Here is an 18,361-nt window from a genome sequence, read left to right as displayed (position 1 = left end):
GGCTCACCGTATGTCCCTCTCCTTTCACCGGCTGCTTTCTTTCCAGCCCTGACCCTCCTGTTAGTGTATTCAAATACTCCCCCACTGTCTCACACAGCCTGCACAGAGATGCTAGACAGCCTGCATGTGGAGGAGGATTATTTTATTTGAGGAAATAGGGTATCTCTGCACTCGATATAGAAACTGTCTGAAAAGCAGTGAAGGCTTGATATTGCAGTGGTGGTATAGATTGTGGTGATAGGTTAAAAAAAGCACCCTAGGACATTACAAATGGGTCATGAAAGATAATTCTATGGTGCTGTGTCTAAATATAGCTCATGAGTACCACAGTAATCTTTCTTCTCGTTTTCTGTCTTTTTCTGTCTTTCTTGTTCTTTCCTGTCGGCTCTAACAGCAGCAGCCCCTCAGTTCAGCACCATCTCACTCAGTACAGCCTTCTCCTTTGCCTAAACCAGTGCCCTCGGTCAACCATGCCCCACGGCCCACACACCCCTCACACAACGCACACACTCCCCATGCAGCATCCCTGCCCAACTGTCCTGGCCGAGGCAAGATGGCCAAGTTCCTCAATCCAGAAGAGATGACCTCCAGAGACTATTACTTTGACTCCTACGCTCACTTCGGCATCCATGAGGTAGGATGAAGTTTTGTCATGATTTCTGTCAAGTCTGAGTATTCCACGAGGGTGTACTGTAGGTGCTTTCAGATTACAGTATTCCTGTTTAGGTATAATGATTTAGACTTGAAATCAGGGAAATGCACAGAGTATAGAGGGAGAAGACGAGGCCTATGTCCGAAATCACTCATTCATTCACTACTCCCTACTCACTATATAGGGAATTACTATATAGAGGACTATATAGTGAGCTCATTGGTAAAATGAACACACACTTTCGGACACTACTCCGCTGCGCCGTTATTTATGTCGTTACTGTTGCACATTAAAACGTACCAGATCAGTCAGCTGGTGGGTTTTCAGAATAATAAAAACACGTGCATGTATTTTTGTGATAAATCCATATTATACTGAGCGCATTTCCGACATTAATCAATACAAAGTACTTTGCGTCTGCTGCATCTTTCAGTTCTTTTAAATCAAGGCTGAATACTTTCTTCTTTGCCGCTGCCTTTTATTAAATCAAATTTGAGGCTTTTGATTAATTTCTCACTCTGCGTTCTAACTTTTATTCTTATATTCGATCCGTTTTATTCTATTTTAGCTTTTTTCTATTCTCTTATTATTTTTAATTGTACTTGAATGTCTGTTTATAATGTGTTTCTTCCTCCGTCCATTCACCCCCAACACACTTTTTTCTCTTTCAGTGCGACCGCAATGCATGATGGTATATATTGCTTGGTTAGTGACCATCGGTTGTACACTACTTTTCACAGTGCATTGTAGAATACTATGAGTCCACTATATAGGGTGTAATAATTCTCACTAAACATTTGGACAGCACTACAAAATGGTGAACTCACTTTATAGTGAGTGATTTTGGACACAGGGTAGGTCAAAAGAAGCAGTGCATACCAAGGAGATTCCAGTGTGACCTAGAGATATTTGTGAGGTGCACTTTTATTTTTCATATATGTAGAGCAGGTATTTTAACCCATTTCTTTTACAGTATATTCTTAATATATATACAGTATGTACTTTTCTAAATTTGAAACAAATGCAACAAACATTGTTCTCAAACACAGCATCATTAAATAAACTGTTGTTTCATACAGGTCTGAAACCATGCTGAGAAGATTTGCAATTACTGTGACATTTAGGAGATAATTACATGTGTGCATTTCTGTTATTTCCTCCAGTCTCAGTAAAAATCTCCAAAAGACATACTGGTGATACTTTACTATAAGGTCCATAGATATGTAATATATTAATACTTAACTACTGCTTTTATAATCCTTAGCACACTGGGAAATAATTAAGTTTATTCTATCCACATTCACTGGATATGAGCAATCGCGCACTCTGATTGGCTACTCTACTACTAGGATATCAGCTGATATACTATGGGTACAGAAAAACAAAATGGTGGACCATGTTGCTGAACCAACCGAGGACAAAATAAAAATTCAACTCGAAAACCTCCCAAAATACAAAAAGGCAACAAAATGTAGAATAAAAGTATTTGATGATAAGAACGTATCTTTTTTTTTCCAACAATTATTATCGCGGGCGGCACGGTGGTGTAGTGGTTAGCGCTGTCGCCTCACAGCAAGAAGGTCCTGGGTTCGAGCCCCGGGGCTGGCGAGGGCCTTTCTGTGTGGAGTTTGCATGTTCTCCCCATGTCCGCGTGGGTTTCCTCCGGGCGCTCCGGTTTCCCCCACAGTCCAAAGACATGCAGGTTAGGTTAACTGGTGACTCTAAATTGACTGTGAGTGTGAATGATTGTCTATGTGTCAGCCCTGTGATGACCTGGCGACTTGTCCAGGGTGTACCCTGCCTTTCGCCCATAGTCAGCTGGGATAGGCTCCAGCTTGCCTGCGACCCTGTAGAAGGATAAAGTGGCTAGAGATAATGAGATGAGAATTATTATCGCATTTTTCACAAATTGCTTACTGTTATTTCGCCAGTTTGTTTACATTCTAAGCGGAAATGATTTTGCTGGACGTTTTGTATAAACTTTTTATTTATCAAATTTGCAAAATATAAAAATAAAAATGTTCTGTTTCTCAAAATCCAGTGAATGTGGATAGAATAAAACAGTTATTCCACTCAATCTGGTCATACATAGCTTATAACCGACTCAGCGTTATGCTCCTCGTCGGTTATCAGCTCATGTACGACTCAATTACATGGAATAATTGTGAAGTATACATTAGCAGCATCTGAAGCCTAGGTCACAACCCGCCGTACGTGCTCCTACGGCCGGTCTACGTGCAAAAAACGCAAGAAACGCACAGAGGGCGCGCGTGTGACGTGCTGATTTTCGAGCCGTAGACTGGCCGCAGAGGTTCTTTGTCATGTCAAACAAACTCTACGGGCGCTTACGTTTTTTTTTCAGGTTGCAAGACAAACTTACGGCCAACGTGCGTCTTTCTCCATGAACAAAAAAAACCGCAGCGATTTGGGAAACGCCAAAAATCGCACGGCCAAAAAATCGTACGTCAGGTTGTGACCTAGGCTTGAGTCATGCAACATGAGTCACCAATAATAATGATAATAGTTAAGTCTTAATATCTTGTTAACTCCTTCTGTTAATTATTATAATGACTTGCAGTTAATAAAAAATCATTTATATTATGAATTGTATGTTTGAAGACAACCCAAATTTGACTTAATCCAAATTACAGGCTGTAATATAATTTCAGACAATTTGACCCCCAATTCTAAATTAAACCCAAACAACTGATGTATTATAAATGCAAATGAAGCACTGTGGTATGAAACAGAAGATTATATTAAGTGTTCTAAAATTAGCTTGACACACAACTTTAAGTCAGGCCTTAGGAACTAGTCTTATTAGCCTGTGCTATAGTTCTTCCCACATGCTTGAATGGATTCAGTTGCAGTTGCACTTGAGTAGCAGTCCTCTGGGCAGAAAGTCCTGCTGATGACCAGATTGGTTCAAGCGGACAGTACAGTCTATACAAACTCAACCACTTTGTACAATTGTAGTGAGAAGAAAAGCATTTCAGAACGCATAGCATGCCAAACCTAATCTAATTAATCTCCTCTGACCTGTGTAATAATCAAACCTATTAGTCCTAATAGTCAAACCACAGCCAAAGCCACTGAAATCACATTTTACCCCATTATGATATTTCCTGTAAACATTAACTAAAGCTCTTGATCTCTTTCTGCAACTTTTCATGCATTGCTCTGGTGGCACATGGTTGGCTGATTGGATAATTGGATGAATGTGTAAGTGTATAGGTGGTCCGAATGAATTGGTCAGTTAGTGTATTTGCTTCATTATTTTATGTCAAGTCAGTTTAATCATATAGTGCTTTTAACAATAGACACTGTCACAAAGCAGCTTTACAGAAATATATAGATTTTAAACATGTGAATTAATAAATTTATCCCTCATGAGCAAGCCTGAGGTGATGTGTTATGTATTAATTTATCATTAGAATGAATTATTTGTGGATCTTATAGTAAAGTGTTACTGATAGGCTTTATGTTATAAGGCTGTGTAATTACTAGATATTTATTATTCAATCAGTTAAGACTCACATATGATTGATTAGAGTCGTAATTGTCTTGGCTTGTAGGAAATGCTGAAGGATGAGGTCAGGACACTGACCTACAGGAACTCCATGTACCACAACAAACACGTCTTCAAGGATAAGATTGTGCTCGATGTAGGGAGTGGTACTGGCATCCTGTCCATGTTTGCTGCCAAGGCCGGTGCCAAGCACGTGTATGGGGTAAGAAGGCTGGATCTCGACAAATCTGCAGGGCGCTGCTATGTTGGAGTTTTATTACCAAAATAGCATCATGGATAGCTGCTCTTCTCTGGAGAACGAGCAGATTATTACCTCTGTTACTGTACCAGCACTCTCACACTTCATTGGCAGACTCAAATGTACCCGACACTTCCAGCTTATATTATGAGTGTCAGCAGAGGCGGCTTTCCTCTGCGTCTATGCCATGTGACAGTCGAGTTCACCTTGCTGCTCTGAAGTAGCTACTCTGGGGTAATCAGTATCTCCCTGAAGTGCCTCCTCGGAGCTAAATGCCAAAGAGTTGATTGAGTGTGTACGGCCATCATGCGTTGGCGTTCACTGATACAAATGCCTGCACTGAAATCCTAAATTGAAGGATGAACCTGTGGGTTTACTCAGGCTTGTAATATTAATGTCCAAGATATTGAGGAAATGAGTTTGTACACTGCAGTAATCTGCATCTGTCACTTACAATATGCATCAATTTTTTTGAGAACACAGTGTACTGCTCAAGATTTAATTCACCCGGTGCTTCAAAACCAGCTGTATAAGCATTTTGTGAAATGCAGAAACTGACTTTTTAATTGGGGTGTGTATATGTGTATATCTAGGTTGTAAAAGTGGCAATGCAGAGAGAAATTGAGACAGTGAGAAAGAGTTAAAAGATGGTGGAGAAGTTTCAACAAGCCTTCATCCACAATCACACAGAAATCAAAGGGAGTGGCACATTGTCATCATTAAGTCCCAGAGTGACTGTGCTTGCCTCTGATAATGTGTCAAACACCTCTCCTCTTCAGTGGAGGGTAATGTGCTGGGTGAGATAGGAGCACTTCTTATTGCAGTTCAGCTGTCATCTGTAGTTCAGCTTGCTCTTTTCTGCGTTATGTATTTTTCTCTCTGAGAGCAAGTGAAATAGTCACCCATGTGGTCTGTCTGTGCTTGGGAAATGCTGCAGACTCTAATGAAGGGTACATAATACAGAGAGAAAGCAAAAATTCTGACAGCCTAAATCTAAATTTCTCCTTACTCTCCATCCAACCTTCTTTCCCTTGAGAAAAACATGCTAATAATAGCCAAGATGGAGTGTTCTCATTAATGCCCTATCTCCCACAATGTACCTCAGACCTTTGAGTGTGGAGTCAGTCATTGTTAAATCCTAAGGAGAGTTCTCATGGCTTACTCTAATGAGCACAGGGGAACTTGGATAGTATCGTGAATAAAGGGTAAGGAGAGGAATAAAACCTTGTGTGCTTGTGTGTTTAAATCAGCTCTGGTATATCTACAACCCCAATTTCAAAAAAGTTGGGATGCTATGTAAACTGTAAATAAAAACAGAATGCGATAATTTGCAAATCATGGAAACCCTATATTTAATTGAAAATAGTACAAAGACAACATATCAAATGGTAAAACTGAGAAATTTTATTGTTTTTTGAAAAATGTATGCTCATTTTGAATTTGATGTCAGCAACACGTTTCAGATAAGTTGGGACAGGGGTAACAAAAGACTGGAAAGTGTAATGCTAAACAAACAAACAAAAAAAACCTAATTTGGTTAATTGGCAACAGGTCAGTAACAAGATTGGCATCCCAGAGAGGCAGAGTCTCGCAGAAGTAAAGATGAGGAGGGGTTCACTGCTCTGTGAAAGACCGCGTGGGCAAACAGTGCAACAATTTAAGAATAACGTTCCTCAATATTAAATTGCAAAGAATTTGGGGATCACATCATCTATGGCACATAATATCATTAAAAGATTCAGAGAATCTGGGGAAATCTCTGTATGCAAGAGACAAGGCTGAAAACTGACATTGGATGCCTGTGATCTACAGGCCCTCAGGCAACACTGCATTAAAAGCAGACACGTGTCTGTAGTGGAAATCACTGTATGGCTCAGGAACACTTCAGAAAACCATCGTCTGTGAAAACAGTTCATTACTGCATCCACAAATGCAAGTTAAAACCAGATATAAACAATATCCAGAAACACCGCCACCTTCTCTGGGCCGGAGCTCTTTTACGATGGACTGAGACAAAGTGGAAAATTGTCCCCGAGGTCTGACGGATCAAAGGTAGAAATTCTTTTTAGAAATCATGGACATCACGTCCTCCAGGCTAAAGAGGAGAGGGACCATCCGACTGGTTGTCAGTGCACAGTTCAAGACCCAGCATCTGTGATGGTATGAGGGTGCATTAGTGCACATGACATGGGTAGCTTATACATCTGGGAAGGCATCATTAATGCTGAATGATATATACACATTTCAGAGCAATATGCTGCCATCCAGACAAAATATTTTTCAGGGAAGGCCTTCCTTCTTTCAGCAAAACAATGCCAAACCGCTTTCTGCACATATTAAAACTGCATGGCGCATAAAAGAGTCCAGGTGCTAAACTGGCCTGCTTGCAGTCCAGACCTGTCTCCCATTTAAAACATTTGGTGCATTATGAAGCGCAAAATACAGCAAAGGAGACCCCGAACTGTTGAGCAACTGAAATTGCATATCAGGGAAGAATGGGACATTTCTCTTTCCAGACTATAGCAATTGGTCTCTTCAGTTCACAGACGTTTACAGAGTGTTGTTAATAGTAGAGGTGATGCAACACAGTGGTAAACATGCCCCTGTCCCAACTTTTCTGAAATGTGTTACTGACATCAAATTCAAAATAAGCATATATTTTCAAAGGACAATAAAGTATCTCAGTTTCAACATTTGATATGTTGTCTTTGTACAACCCTGATTCCAAAAAAGTTGGGACAAAGTACAAATTGTAAATAAAAACGGAATGCAATAATTTACAAATCTCAAAAACTGATATCGTATTCACAATAGAACATAGACAACATATCAAATGTCAAAAGTGAGACATTTTGAAATTTCATGCCAAATATTGGCTCATTTGAAATTTCATGACAGCAACACATCTCAAAAAAGTTGGGACAGGGGCAATAAGAGGCTGGAAAAGTTAAAGGTACAAAAAAGGAACAGCTGGAGGACCAAATTGCAACTCATTAGGTCAATTGGCAATAGGTCATTAACATGACTGGGTATAAAAAGAGCATCTTGGAGTGGCAGCAGCTCTCAGAAGTAAAGATGGGAAGAGGATCACCAATCCCCCTAATTCTGCACTGACAAATAGTGGAGCAATATCAGAAAGGAGTTCGACAGTGTAAAATTGCAAAGAGTTTGAACATATCATCATCTATAGTGCATAATATCATCAAAAGATTCAGAGAATCTGGAAGAATCTCTGTGAGTAAGGGTCAAGGCCGGAAAACCATACTGGGTGCCCGTGATCTTCGGGCCCTTAGACAGCACTGCATCACATACAGGCATGCTTCTGTATTGGAAATCACAAAATGGGCTCAGGAATATTTCCAGAGAACATTATCTGTGAACACAGTTCACCGTGCCATCCGCCGTTGCCAGCTAAAACTCTATAGTTCAAAGAAGAAGCCGTATCTAAACATGATCCAGAAGCGCAGACGTCTTCTCTGGGCCAAGGCTCATTTAAAATGGACTGTGGCAAAGTGGAAAACTGTTCTGTGGTCAGACGAATCAAAATTTGAAGTTCTTTATGGAAATCAGGGACGCCGTGTCATTCGGACTAAAGAGGAGAAGGACGACCCAAGTTGTCCAGATCTTTCACCCATAGAAAACATCTGGCACATCATAAAACGGAAGATACGACAAAAAAGACCTAAGACAGTTGAGTAACTAGAATCCTACATTAGACAAGAATGGGTTAACATTCCTATCCCTAAACTTGAGCAACTTGTCTCCTCAGTCCCCAGACGTTTACAGACTGTTGTAAAGAGAAAAGGGGCTGTCTCACAGTGGTAAACATGGCCTTGTCCCAACTTTTTTGAGATGTGTTGTCATGAAATTTAAAATCACCTAATTTTTTCTCTTTAAATGATTCATTTTCTCAGTTTAAACGTTTGATATGTCATCTATGTGCTATTCTGAATAAAATATGGAATTTTGAAACTTCCACATCATTGCATTCCGTTTTTATTTACAATTTGTACTTTGTCCCAACTTTTTTGGAATCGGGGTTGTACCTTAAATTATTTTAATGGTACAGATACTCACTGAAGGTACAAAAGATATCCCCTTGACAATACCACCCAGCAACAAGAAAAAGTACAGTTTAGTTTGATTTATGTCTGAGAGTTTATTAGCACCAATTCCTAAGCTTGTTATATTTCAATTCAATTCAAAGAACTTTATTTTTCTGTTAGGAATTTCATATGGGAAAAGCATTGGTGCGTACCCAGTTCACCTACCTACACATACACGCATCGCATACAACACACCCCATGGACCAATTAACTGGGGAACATAAAGCTGACAAAGCACAATAAATAGCACATAATAAAAAAGGAATAAATAATTAAAGGAATATTGAAATATTGGTATTTGAAAAAAAAAAAAAATCAACCATTTGTTAGTCTAATGGATGTAGGCACAAAACTTGACATGGCTCTCTTAGTCCTGAATGATCTGTATCTCTGACCTGAAGGTAAAAGACAGTACTGACTGTGCAGTGTGTGTGTGTGTGTGTGTGTCCAAGGCTATTTGTGTTCCTTTTAATTTAGTCCTTCTATCGTAGATGCTGATAAGTGGTTCCTGCTCCAATCCAATTATTTTATTGCTCAATGTTATGATTTTGTTTAGTAGGTTGCCATGAATGTTCGATAGTGACCCAAACCAGGCTGAAATATTGAAAGTAATTTAGACCTCGGCTGATCTACGGTATAGTAGCAGTAGTTGTTTTCCAAGTAAATAACAAAGTACAGTATTTCTGTATGTTGATCTGGAAAAGAGCACCTGATAAGTGACATAAATCTAAATGTAAATGATCTTCTGTTGGTGCTGATCTTGTCATTTCAGATTGAATGCTCCAGTATATCAGAGTACTCTGAGAAAATAATCAAAGCCAATCACCTGGACAGTGGTAAGGGCTCTGTGACTGTTTACTGTGTGTATATGTATGTACGGTATACTATAAATCCATGTAAGTGGATGGGTGTAAGTACATGTAAAGGAAACATATTAACAAGTAAGCTGTACAAATAATGATGAATTGTGAAATATACTTAACAATGAATGACAGAAGACATGAAAATATCACAACAGACAGGACACAAATAGACAATTATGAATAAGAGCTTTATCATTCAGTCTTGTAAATATGAAATCCAGAAGGGAATGCAAACTACATTGAGCCAACCACAATACTTTAAACAACCATGGCAAGCACCATTCATCTTTGCAAATATGCGTAAAATAAGACACAAATGTGTGTTGTTATTTAAGAATTTAGCTTTTTATCAAATTGAGGCCTTGGAGCAGAGCTAGAGTCTGGCAGGACAGCTGGTGAAGGGTATGGGATGTTTCAGGTTTCTTGCTGACAAAGTCTTCTCTTACCAAAACAAAATTCAATAACTCCCCAAGGAAGCTGATTGAAAGCTGGGCTGTAATAAAAATGCCAGTTTTGGGATAGAGTGACCTTGCTCACTTACCAAAGCCAAATTTGTCTTACTATCCTTGTGAGGATCATCCACAGATATAATTATTAATGCAGCTAATTAATGCTGTGCTCAAATCTAACCTGAACCTTAACTTCATTAACCCAAAGGACACCTTATGGCAACAAACAAACAAATAACCAGTTTTCCTAGGAGGGACCTGATATTCGGGCCACACCAAGATAGAAAACATGCCCTGTCGTGGAATCTCTCCCAAGCAAGAAAGTCAAAGAGTTTGCAGAAAGTTTAGACTTTTATTAAATCAATCGGTAAAAGCCGAGTCAGTCCGCAGAATGATCTGACTTCCAAAATGCAAAGCATTAATTTTTATAGTGTTCTAACAAAGTTTGATACAATTTACCAAGTATAATGAATTCTGATTGGTTCACATATCTCACCATACAAGACCTCATTTGCACCAATATTTTCTATTGGGCCATATAAACCCTTTCAGTTTCAAGTCTTCACCAATATTTCCAACGTGAAATATTGATGTCATTTAAAAAAAAAAAAAACATTCAGGTCTTCAAAGTCAAAATCCCTCCTGTGCCTGGTCTTCCCAGGTAGTCTCCCATCCCAGTACTAACCAGGCCCTTAAGGCGCTGGTCTCCGCTTCTATAGCCCTCAGCCTCTCACCTATTATACAGCTAGGGTTACAATGGGGGGCTGGTCCTCTGGTAACCAGACGAGTTTGACTCCCCACTCACCCCTGTATTGCAGCATGCCTTGCCAGATGGCAATACCGTAGGTACCATTTTTATGATGGTCTTTGGTATGACCCAACCGCGAGTAGAACTCACGAGCTCCCAGTCGAAAGGTGGACACACGCTAACCACTAGGCCAGCTTGCGGTACATTCAGGGCTCACTCTACCAATATTTCCAAGGCCACACTGAGCTAACTGAAAAAATAATAATTTAAACAAGACTTTATTCTGATTTTATACATGACTTAAAGTTCTATAATAATATAATGCTTTAACCAATCTATTAAGTAATTTCTTTTTAAAGTATAATCACCTTCATTTACCCTTGAATGAAAATCAATCAATCAGTGAATGATCGGCTTTGGATCAAAATACAATCAACTGTATGTGTGATTACATCAAGGTATGTGTGTGGTTACATATGCGTATAAAATCACCACAGCCCACACACACTCAAGCTGTTCTGCAAAAATGAGATCATGTGTTTGTTGAAATGTTCATGGAGACTCACCGTGTCCAAAATCGCTCCCTACTCACTATATAGGGCACTATGTAGTGAGGACGCCATTTTATAGTGCTGTCCGAAACGATAGTGAGGATTATTACACCCTATATAGTGCACTCAAAGTATCCCACAATGCATCACGAAAAGTAGTGTACAACCGATGGTCACTAACCAAGCAATATATCCCGTGGTCGTGCTGAAAGAAGTCAAATTAAAAGTTTCAAATTTGATTTAATAAAAGGCAGCGGCAAAGAAGAAAGTATTCAGCCTTGATTTAAAAAAAACAAAGATGCAGGTACTTTGTATTGATTAATGTGGGAAATACACTCGGTATAATGGATTTATCACAAAAATAGATGCATGTATTTATTATTTTGAAAACCCACCAGCTGACTGATATGGCATGTTTTAATTGTGCAACAGTAATGACGTAAATACCAGCGCAATGGAATAGTGTCCAAAAACTTTTTTTTTTATTATTATTTTACCAATGAGCTCATGATACAGTCCTCATCTCATCTCATTATCTCTAGCCGCTTTATCCTGTTCTACAGGGTCGCAGGCAAGCTGGAGCCTATCCCAGCTGACTACGGGCGAAAGGCGGGGTACACCCTGGACAAGTCACCAGGTCATCACAGGGCTGACACATAGACACAGACAACCATTCACACTCACATTCACACCTACAGTCAATTTAGAGTCACCAGTTAACCTAACCTGCATGTCTTTGGACTGTGGGGGAAACCGGAGCACCCGGAGGAAACCCACGCGGACACGGGGAGAACATGCAAACTCCACACAGAAAGGCCCTCGCCGGCCACGGGGCTCGAACCCGGACCTTCTTGCTGTGAGGCGACAGCGCTAACCACTACACCACCGTGCCGCCCCTTGATACAGTCCTCTATATAGTAATTCCCTATGTAGTGAGACGGGCGTAGTGAACGAGTGAGCAATTTCAGACACGGGGTCAGATTTATCCAAGGTTTCTGTGTAGGTTTTTATAGCTCATGTTTTATGTTGCAGTTATCACCATCTTTAAAGGAAAGGTAGAGGAGACGGAGCTGCCAGTGGACCAGGTGGACATTATTATTTCAGAATGGATGGGTTATTGCCTTTTCTATGAGTCCATGCTCAATACTGTCATCTATGCCAGAGATAAGTGGCTGGTAAGTATGTGTGTGTGTATATGATTGGATGTGTGTGTGAGCTTTGAAAGTAAGTCTCGGTGCTATCTTGACAGAAACCTGGTGGCCTGATGTTTCCAGACCGAGCTGCTCTCTACGTTGTGGCCATCGAGGACAGACAGTATAAGGACTTCAAGATCCACTGTGAGTGCCTACACACACCCACACACTGTGGAAGAGACAGATAGAAACAGCACGGTGTTCAGTAAAGCTGAGAGTACAGGCTTGTGCAGCACATTTGACACAACTTTATTTCCCAGTCACACCGCTGCAGGCTATGTGATGATAACTAATCCAGTAAAGTCAACACATGCAGTATTTGAGTGACATTGCTCTGTAAAGCTGAAGCCCTGGGCAAGCTTATTCACTTCTCCTCAAAATGCACACCATAACAGAATCTGAGTTGAAACCATTTGCATTAGCCTTGAGACAAGGAGGTTTAAAAAAGCAAAAAACAAACAAACTACTGAGTCTTGTGCTTGAGCTGCCTCATCACTAGGGAATTACACATCAAAAATATAAATTGCAAAAGGCTTTTAAAAAGTTCTGCTGAACGTGTTGTAAGTCATGTTTATTTGTTTTTTATGAGTAACTCATTTTGGATGAGATCATTTGAGTCAGCAGATTGGTGTAACTGTGAAAATGATTATCTCATGATTTTTTTTTTCCACTTTCTTTTAAGAAACTTGGGAAAACTCGCTGGAAAACTTGAGTTCGCACTGAACATTTAAGGCATTTTTTATTTTGTCATAAAATATTTAACAGTTATTCCATGAAATCGAGTCGTATATGAGCTGGTAGCTGACGAGGCGCATAGCCATGTATGATGAGATTGAGTAGAATAACTTTTATTCTATCCACATTCACTGGATTTTGAGAAGCGGAGCATTTTTATTTTTTGCAAATTCAATAAATTAAAACTTCATACAAAAGGTCCAACAAAATCATTTCCGCTTAGAATGTAAACAAACCGGCGAAATAACAGGAGCAATTTGTGAAAAATGCTGTAATAATAATTCTTGAAAAATAAAGAAAAGATACGTTATTACCATCAAATACTTTTATTCCATATTTTGGTGCTTTTTTTTTGGGGGGGGGGTTCTTTTTCTTCTTTAGGGTTTTTTGGCAGATGGCAAACCAACTTAAAGGTGCGTTACTGCCACCAACTGGGCTGGAGTGTGGAACAGGCGATCTGGGGAGGGGGGGAACAAACATACATTCTTTTAGCTATTTCTGTTTCTTTTAAATACTTGATAATTTTGGGGGTTTTGTTTTCGAGTAGAGTTTTTATTTCATCCTTGGTTGGTTTAGCAACACGCGCCGCCATTTTGTTTTTCTCTACTCACAGTACATGAGCAGATGTCCTAGTAGTAAAGTAGCCAATCAGAGCACATGATTGCTCATATCCATTGAATGCGAATAGAATAAAATCTCATCTCATCTCATTATCTCTAGCCGCTTTATCCTGTTCTATAGGGTCGCAGGCAAGCTGGAGCCTATCCCAGCTGACTACGGGCGAAAGGCGGGGTACACCCTGGACAAGTCGCCAGGTCATCACAGGGCTATAGAATAAAATAATCTATAAAATATTTTGATAATCAATATTCAGTCTACTTAAAGATGTTCAAAACCTGACTAGTTGAGTGTGCTTTCCTCATATTTTAATCATGATGTTTGATAGCTCCATGAAATCACCATAAGCCTAAACAATTCAGATGGCAGCTGTGAAAATGTCCCAGATGTTCACGCAACTTCAAATCATCATCAAAACCGACAAGAGCACTTACACGCTCTATACTTATGACAGAAGGCAGTGGTTTAAAATGTTTAAATGATCTAATTAAAATACATTAATATGTTTTACCAAGCTGCCAGACGTACCACTACGGGTGCCAATCCGTACCACTAAAATGCCCATGATTTACAACTTTCTCCAAAGTGTAGGCATTTCTGTAACTTTTTATGATGTCTAAGGCTGCTGGATTTTTCTATGAAGCCACCCCAACAAGCATTTAGGTTTTTCAATGCATGGTCTTCAAAACAAATTTTGGCTGATGGGAGGTCAGAGCAAGAAGGAAATAAGGGGGAGTGATATATGGGCTATTGTGCATATATAAGACATTTCTTGATGTGGACTGGGTAGGTACCTCAGACTCTGTGACGGTTTCAAAAAAAAAAAAAAGAAAAAAAAAGCATTATTACTGAAATACCTCCAAAATTAAATACAAATCCATCTCTTCTAAGTATCATTTCCTGGGAACATTTTGGTTTGCTGGTGATTGTGATGAGACCTGAATTGGAGAAATATCTTGCAAGTATAGTAATTTGATACAATTTTCTGTCTCTGTCTCTGATAATGACTGAATCATTAAACTGAGACTGGAACTTGGCGGGAAACCAAGTGCTTTAATACCATGAAATCTCTCTTTCTCTCTGTGTGTGTGTGTGTGTGTGTGTGTGTGTGTATATACACAGGGTGGGAGAATGTCTATGGCTTTGATATGACCTGCATCAAAAACGTAGCAATGAAAGAGCCACTGGTTGATATCGTGGACCCAAAGCAAGTGGTGACCAATGCGTGCCTCATCAAAGTAAGCAACCTTTGCACTTTTCCTTGATATGTACAAGTTTTATGTGTGTGTATGTTGCTACACATGCACAGATGCACCTTCTTTAGTCAGTTAATGAAGACATTACTTCCTCTCCCACTTGTAATGATGTGTTTTAGGTTTGGAGTTAATAAAATGTTTAGCTGACTGTGAAAATGATCTGCTTTATAGACTTGGCTGGTCATTAGTTCACTAATGAGGCATGGCTGTTGTTTAATGATTCAGAGAAACGAAGTCTCATTTCACAGTGAAGTGTTGGATAAGGATGATCAGGTTCATTTGGATGCATGCAGGGAGACCGGAGTCTCATAAGGATTTGAGGAGTCATGTAACATACATGTATTTCAACAACTCAAAAGATATACATACACTAGATCTACACACACAGTTATAAACATGATACATATGCATGTGTCTCCCATCTCATTATCTCTACCCGCTTTATCCTGTTCTACAGGGTCGCAGGCAAGCTGGAGCCTATCCCAGCTGACTACGGGCGAAAGGCGGGGTACACCCTGGACAAGTCGCCAGGTCATCACAGGGCTGACACATAGACACAGACAACCATTCACACTCACATTCACACCTACGGTCAATTTAGAGTCACCAGTTAACCTAACCTGCATGTCTTTGGACTGTGGGGGAAACCGGAGCACCCGGAGGAAACCCACGCGGACACGGGGAGAACATGCAAACTCCACACAGAAAGGCCCTCGCCGGCCACGAGGCTCGAACCCAGACCTTCTTGCTGTGAGGCGACAGCACTAACCACTACATCACCGTGCCACCCATATGCATGTGTATGAACATGAATATAACTTACAGTGGTGCTTGAAAGTTTGTGAACCCTTTAGAATTTTCTATATTTCTGCATAAATATGACCTAAAACATTATCAGATTTTCACACAAGTGCTAAAAGTAGATAAAGAGAACCCAGTTAAACAAATGAGACAAAATATTATACTTGGTCATTTATTTATCGAGGAAAATGATCCAATATTACATATCTGTGAGTGGCAAAAGTATGTGAACCTTTGCTTTCAGTATCTGGTATGACCCCCTTGTGCAGCAATAACTGCAACTAAACGTTTCCGGTAATTGTTGATCAGTCCTGCACACCGGCTTGGAGGAATTTTAGCCCATTCCTCCGTACAGAACAGCTTCAACTCTGGGATGTTGGTGGGTTTCCTCACATGAACTGCTCGCTTCAGGTCCTTCCGCAACATTTCGATTGGATTAAGGTCAGGACTTTGACTTGGCCATCCTAAAACATTCACTTTATTCTTCTTTAACCATTCTTTGGTAGAACGACTTGTGTGCTTAGGGTCGTGGTCTTGCTGCATGACCCACCTTCTCTTGAGATTCAGTTCATGGGCAGATGTCCTGATATTTTCCTTTAGAATTTGCTGGTATAATTCAGAATTCATTGTTCCATCAATGATGGCAAGCCATCCTGGCCCAGATGCAGCAAAACAGGCCCAAACCATGATACTACCATCACCATGTTTCACAGATGGGATAAGGTTCTTATGCTGGAATGCAGTGTTTTCCTTTCTCCAAATGTAACGCTTCTCATTTAAACCAAAAAGTTCTATTTTGGTCTCATCCATCCACAAAACATTTTTCCAATAACCTTCTGGCTTGTCCACGTGATCTTTAGCAAACTGCAGATGAGCAGCAATGTTCTTTTTGGAGAGCAGTGGCTTTCTCCTTGCAACCCTGCCATGCACACCATTGTTGTTCACTGTTCTCCTGATGGTGGACTCATAAACATTAACATTAGCCAATGTGAGAGAGGCCTTCAGTTGCTTAGAAGTTACTCTGGGGTCCTTCGTGACCTCGCCGACTATTACACGCCTTGCTCTTGGAGTGATCTTTGTTGGTCAACCACTCCTGGGGAAGGTAACAATGGCCTTGAATTTCCTCCATTTGTACACAATCTGTCTGACTGTGGATTGGTGGAGTCCAAACTCTTTCGAGATGGTTTTATAACCTTTTCCAGCCTGATGAGCATCAACAACACTTTTTCTGAGGTCCTCAGAAATCTCCTTTGTTCGTGCCATGATGCACTTCCACAAACGTGTTGTGAAGATCAGACTTTGATAGATCCCTGTTCTTTAAATAAAACAGGGTGCCCACTCACACCTGATTGTCATCCCACTGATTGAAAACACCTGACTCTAATTTCACTTTCAAATTAACTGCTAATCCTAGAGGTTCACATACTTTTGCCACTCACAGATATGTAATATTGGATCATTTTCCTCAATAAATAAATGACCAAGTATAATATTTTTGTCTCATTTGTTTAACTGGGTTCTCTTTATCTACTTTTAGGACTTGTGTGAAAATCTGATGTCGTTTTAGGTCATATTTATGCAGAAATATAGAAAATTCTCAAGGGTTCACAAACTTTCAAGCACCACTGTATTGCTTAATGCTTTTTTTCTGTTACGTTTTGACACCTTTTCAGACACAGAATCAACATTAAATCGAAGCCATTATTATTATTATTATTATTATTATTATTTTGCCAGATATATTCAACCAAATACTTCTGTGATATCAGCAAAGATCTGAACTATAAATGTAGATCAAAATACGCTTATTAGCCTTATAAGGTCCAGTTACCTAAAATTCCTTGCTTACAAAAAGGTCCAGATAAGCAACTGACATGACTAAATAGTAACAACAGTTACCTTTTACCTTTTTCATGGCTATAAATAAGACAATTCAATGCATTTTTGTGAAGTTACGATGATTTTTTTGTAGTGGCACTTCAAGTTACCACTTCTGACTAGCCACATGGACTCTGAACAGATTAGATATTTGACATCGGGTGAATAAACATCGTAGAAGAAGTAGCCTTTATTTGTCACATGCACACTCAGGCACAATGAAATTCGTCCTCTGCATTTAACCCATCTGAAGCAGTGAACCCACGCATGCACACACGCGTGAGCAATGAGCACACACACATACCCAGAGCAGTGGGCAGCTATGGGAGCAGTTGGGGGTTAGGTGCTTTGCTCAAGGGCACTTCAGCCCAAGGCCGCCCCATGTTAACCGAACCGCATGTCTTTGGATTGTGGGGGAAACTGGAGCACCTGGAGGAAACCCACACGGACACGGGGGGAACATGCAAACTCCACACAGAAAGGCCCTCGCCGCCCGCTGGGTTCAAACCCAGAACCTTCTTGCTGTGAGGTGACAGTGTTAACCAGTTTGCTACTCAGAGGGTAAATAAAATGACAACTCTCCTTTCTGAGCTAATATCTCTAGCTCTGTTACTAGTTTCTGGGCTGATGAGCGGCTTGTATATTTACATAAATGCACGATTGGATAAACTACAGCTAAGGATCTGCTCAAAACACACTGTGCTCCTCTGAGAGGGACACAGTAGAGAGATGATTTATTTCAGA

The 18,361-nt window shown here is 40.0% G+C and overlaps 1 protein-coding gene across 1 annotated transcript in view; it reads left to right on the top strand.

Moving 5' to 3' along the window:
• The window catches only part of LOC132887440 (protein arginine N-methyltransferase 8-B), a 63,343-nt gene that overhangs the window by 24,146 nt on the left and 20,836 nt on the right, over window positions 1-18,361 (top strand). The window contains exons 2-7 of the mRNA XM_060922916.1: window positions 395-634; window positions 4,228-4,383; window positions 9,298-9,361; window positions 12,169-12,311; window positions 12,386-12,473; window positions 14,805-14,920. Of these exons, the coding sequence (XP_060778899.1) occupies window positions 395-634; window positions 4,228-4,383; window positions 9,298-9,361; window positions 12,169-12,311; window positions 12,386-12,473; window positions 14,805-14,920 (807 nt within the window). The remainder of the gene's footprint in view (window positions 1-394; window positions 635-4,227; window positions 4,384-9,297; window positions 9,362-12,168; window positions 12,312-12,385; window positions 12,474-14,804; window positions 14,921-18,361) is intronic.

Source organism: Neoarius graeffei, chromosome 6, assembly GCF_027579695.1.
Source record: "Neoarius graeffei isolate fNeoGra1 chromosome 6, fNeoGra1.pri, whole genome shotgun sequence".
Lineage (NCBI taxonomy): Eukaryota > Metazoa > Chordata > Actinopteri > Siluriformes > Ariidae > Neoarius > Neoarius graeffei.
This window is presented reverse-complemented; position numbering and strand designations above follow the sequence as displayed.